The sequence below is a fragment of the Anopheles darlingi genome, chromosome 3, assembly GCF_943734745.1.
Source record: "Anopheles darlingi chromosome 3, idAnoDarlMG_H_01, whole genome shotgun sequence".
Lineage (NCBI taxonomy): Eukaryota > Metazoa > Arthropoda > Insecta > Diptera > Culicidae > Anopheles > Anopheles darlingi.
This window is the reverse complement of record NC_064875.1, coordinates 41,589,241-41,593,438: the sequence shown is the minus strand read 5'-3', so window position 1 is coordinate 41,593,438 and position 4,198 is coordinate 41,589,241. Positions and strand designations below refer to the sequence as shown.

General features: G+C 41.6%; 1 protein-coding gene and 2 non-coding genes across 4 annotated transcripts; 2 read left to right on the top strand and 1 right to left on the bottom strand.

Moving 5' to 3' along the window:
- Positions 1 to 1,297: 1,297 nt before the first annotated feature.
- On the bottom strand, positions 1,298 to 1,369 carry Trnad-guc (transfer RNA aspartic acid (anticodon GUC)). Its single transcript has one exon. It is a non-coding gene; the product is annotated as a tRNA-Asp (tRNA).
- Positions 1,370 to 2,039: 670 nt separating this feature from the next.
- On the top strand, positions 2,040 to 3,366 carry LOC125957230 (melanization protease 1-like). 2 transcript variants are annotated; one of them, XM_049689788.1, is made up of 4 exons: positions 2,040 to 2,173; positions 2,256 to 2,496; positions 2,653 to 2,849; positions 2,917 to 3,366. In XM_049689788.1, the coding sequence occupies exons 1-4, from the start codon at positions 2,110 to 2,112 to the stop codon at positions 3,342 to 3,344; spliced, it is 930 nt and encodes a 309-aa protein (XP_049545745.1). In that variant the 5' UTR covers positions 2,040 to 2,109; the 3' UTR covers positions 3,345 to 3,366. The 2 variants fall into 2 exon arrangements, with proteins under 2 accessions (XP_049545745.1, XP_049545744.1); XM_049689787.1 differs by having other exon boundaries at positions 2,653 to 2,852.
- A 431-nt stretch (positions 3,367 to 3,797) lies between these two features.
- Trnad-guc (transfer RNA aspartic acid (anticodon GUC)) lies at positions 3,798 to 3,869 on the top strand. Its single transcript has one exon. It is a non-coding gene; the product is annotated as a tRNA-Asp (tRNA).
- The last annotated feature ends 329 nt before the right edge of the window (positions 3,870 to 4,198 follow it).

Genomic DNA, 4,198 nt, shown 5'->3' with positions numbered 1-4,198 from the left:
CAAAAAATTCAAATCTGAAATCAGAAAATCAAAAAGATCGCAGAAAATTTCAGATTTCTGAACCTCAAATCCAAACAAAGTTTTTCCAGGGTTGTAGTCACGTGGCTACTTCTATTTTATCGACTATCACTGTAGGGTTTTGCTGCTGGGGCATGTTTCAGGGTTGTAGCTCATTTAGACGTCAAGCGGTTTATACGTACCGGTTCGGGAGTCCCGAGAGCGGTTTAACGGAACACGAGTATAAACATGATTTGAACTGATTTCAAACTCGAATTAGTCGTTTCGAGGCGGGAAACGGCCGACAAATTGCCCCTTGTTTTTTTCCAGAACCCTAGAGTATTCTATGCAAATGCTAAAGATGCGTCTGAATGCACCTTCTTTCCCACACTCTAAGCTCTGAAGCGGGACTTCGTAGGAGATGGCAGCACCACCAAATCATCCGTGAGGCGTTCTACACCGGAAGTACCGCCCAATTAGCTTCAACAGTGCCGCCACACTATACCAGAACACACAAGCAGGCTCCGAGTTGTATGGCCTCCCTGCCATGCGCTGTACTGCCTGTACCGTGCATCTTCCTCGAAACCAAGCTGCATCGGTGATAGATGCGATGGCTTTCCGCCTCATCACAGACAGTACTGGCTGATTAGGGATGCCGTCTAGTCCCGGTGCTTAGGGCTGCTGAATTTTGTCGGCGATAGCTATCACCTCACAGCACTCTCTCCTAGAGCTCTTTCACGATCGTCACCACTAAGGTCCTTCACCTACTGATTGGATAGTAGGTTTTATTCCAAGGATCTTCTTCGACATAGTCTGCCAGCTGCTCTGACCTCTTTCCCTTGCCGTTTTCAGTGGAAGATTTATTAAAAACTACGTTCATGGCATTAAATCGCGACTCGCGAAAGGGGAATCGGTATAGTTTATCCAGGTAGCACCGTCGAGGTTTTGTTGAATTTATAATTTTTCAATTTTTGGTAACTGTTTAAAATAGAAAAGCTTCAATTTAGCGATTTTGTCTTTAAAAAAATGGTTTTGCACAATTTGAATAAAGTATCTACAACTTTTATGAAAATTATAGTAATCCAAAAAAAAATAAGCATTCATGAAAAATGTACATGTGGAAACAAAAAAGGAAATACTTTTGTCCGCACCCCGCTCACTATTATTGATACATGGCGAAGTAGCGGACAATAAAGCCAGTTACTTTAAAATTTTATTTTTCTCAACATAATAGAACTATGGTCACGGAGCGCATGCATGAATAGCAATGCCAGTATATAATCAAAAAAAGCTTTCTATCCTCCCCGACGGGGAATCGAACCCCGGTCTCCCGCGTGACAGGCGGGGATACTTACCACTATACTATCGAGGACATGCTTAAGTGAATTAAATACTAAAAATGGCTGCACTGTTTTTGTACCCGATAACTAAGAAAATAATAATAAAATAAAAGGTGAATTCCGGCATGGTGAAAACAAAGGGACTTTTGTTACCGCAAATCATCACTAACTAGTTTTGTATGGTCGTATGTCGACCATTGTTGCAACTTGGTTTTTCTATACCTTTCAATGATTTACTAAATTGTCCGTAATTAAAAAAAACGTAAGTATTATTTTTGTAGTTCAAATGTAATGCTCTCTTGTGGTATTTTCTTCAAAATGGCATCATTTAATGTTGATTTCTGTTGGTAGTATGTTTACTACCGGTACCGCTCACTTATCTACAACCACCATATGAACCAAATGTATTCATCTGACCGATAATGAGTGAGATTTGGCCAGACCATGCGTTACAACCAACGTTATGCCATCAAAGCTGCATTGCCCGTTAACCTTTGGATTTTGTTATTTTCGACGTTCTCCGGCTGTGTTCTTCTGATTAAAGGGGAATCACTGAGACTTTGTTACACCAACGGGTTGTTGCTCTTAACAGTACGTCTTATCATCATGTAATTTTCAGGCCTCACTGTGTACTATAAAACAGGTGCATCTGTTTGGACGAACGACAGTGATCCTGAAACCACCGATCCGATCAGTGACAGTGGGTTGCATTTGAAGCAACAGAGCCCAACTAGCTGGAATAAGATTGATTGTGATTGTGAAGTGAAGAAATATGGCGTTTGGAAAAGTGGCGAATGTGCTGTTGATAGCTGTTCATGTGTGCAATGCTTTGTTCCGTGAGTGTCCGCCGCTTGGAAATTTCATACCGTCGGAGAATACCGACCATTATGATATCCGCTTACCCTAATATCCCCATAGAATCGGTCGGCGAGAGTGATGACATAAACTGGAGCCTGTTACCGACGACAGATTGTGGCCAGAAGGTGAGCAACAGAATCTCGAATGACAGTATGACTTTCCCCTTCGAATACCCGTGGATGGTGCTTCTGCGCTACAGCTGGAATGGTCAGATGCTGGATATTGGAGGAGGGTCGTTGATCAACCACCGCTACGTGTTGACGGCAGCACACAGCGTGCGAACACAGGGCAATATGAAGCTGTAAGTAGCCTAGTGTATTCGTAAACTGTATTTATGATTATCTTGTAATATAAATTGTCCTACCATGATGCAACTTATGCACCGAAACAGGCTCATTCAAATACGAAATACAATATTTTCCAACTAATCACAACTTTATTCGTTCTACTTCACAAGGTCTAAAGTACGTCTTGGTGAGCACGATAGATCTAAAGATATCGATTGCGTTGTGTATGCAAACGGTGAAGAGAGATGTGCCGATCCTCCTCTCGATGTGGACGTAGAATCGACGGTCTTACATAGCGAGTACAAAAGATCGAATCGTTTCCAGCATGACATAGCATTGATTCGGATGGCGCAAGATGTTGCATACAGTGGTAAATGAACAACGCAACCCAATTCCACCATTGATAACGCCAAATGAATTCATTTTTTCCCCAGATTCCATCAAACCCATCTGCCTACCGATCAGAGAGGATGTTCGAAGTAAAATTCTACCGGAATACATCCTGACTGGCTGGAGTGTGACTGAGCAGACGACCCCATCCAGAGCCAGATTACTGCAGAGAGTTCTGAAGCATATGTCCATACCAGAAAGTCAACGGAAACTAAAAGAAAATTCAATCAGATCAAACGTCTCAGAGAAGTATCAAATGAGCACTGGAAACGTATTTCAGGTTGATTCTTGCGGAGATTTTAGCGGAGCACCGTTAGGTTTCAACGTCGATCTAGTCGGTGACCGATTTGTCCAATACGGAATTGCATCTTCCGGGGTAAATTCTTGCATTCAACGATTATCAACTGTACCGGCAATTTACACTCGTGTCTCTAGCTACATGAACTGGATAGTGAAGAACATGAAACCGTAACACCAACACTTACCGCCTGTAAAACATGCTTAATAAAATCTGTTTTCGAAACAAATATGTGCAATTTTGTGAAGAAAATCGTCTGAAAACATCTGTATAGTACATAATGTCTTGCCACTTTGAGCTTTTAACTAATGAATGACAAAGATGCTTTTGAAGAGGGAATGTAACAATGCGTTTAAAATGATGAGAGATTAGCAAAAAAAAAAGCATTACACATTTGACGGTGAATGGTATGCGGTGATGGGTGGAAGAAATAGATTAAACTTTTCGCTAAGACTCCTAATGTACTAAAATTGATGAAAATCGGCGCGATGCACTTGCGCGATGCGCGAGAATACGTACAACCTCACAAAATAGATCTCCATTCTATTTTTAAGACTACTACTTAGTTAGTGACATAATGCAGAGCAAATGTAGAGTGGTTTTTAGTGTTTTATTGACTTATGCAAGTCCTCGATAGTATAGTGGTAAGTATCCCCGCCTGTCACGCGGGAGACCGGGGTTCGATTCCCCGTCGGGGAGGAATAATAATTTTTTAATCATATCACCCCTAGGATGTGATCCTGCGTGCGTGGCGACTGCAAAAGATAATGGGTTGATGATGGCATCTGCGCAGTTCCCTGCAGATCACCCAGAATCCGATTGATTATAACACTTGACAACATTTTTTAGCAAGAACAACTTATCAAACTGCAACTGCATTACGACATCTATTCACTTTCGATCGATTGTAGTCACAGAACCTGTTAATAGCATTACCAGTCCTTATTTAATCACTTCAACAAACAGAGAAAACACCTCCTTTTGGTTTCTATGGAAGAGTTATCTCAAGACGACACGCGTGCTTTTCC

What these genes read in the sequence shown, in the direction of transcription:
- LOC125957230 (XM_049689787.1), top strand. Translation starts at nt 2,110, where the DNA reads ATGGCGTTTGGAAAAGTGGCGAATGTGCTGTTGATAGCTGTTCATGTG. An exon ending in TGTGTGCAATGCTTTGTTCC is followed by an intron (nt 2,174 to 2,255) that starts GTGAGTGTCCGC and finishes ATATCCCCATAG; the next exon opens with AATCGGTCGGCGAGAGTGAT. An exon ending in ACACAGGGCAATATGAAGCT is followed by an intron (nt 2,497 to 2,652) that starts GTAAGTAGCCTA and finishes CTACTTCACAAG; the next exon opens with GTCTAAAGTACGTCTTGGTG.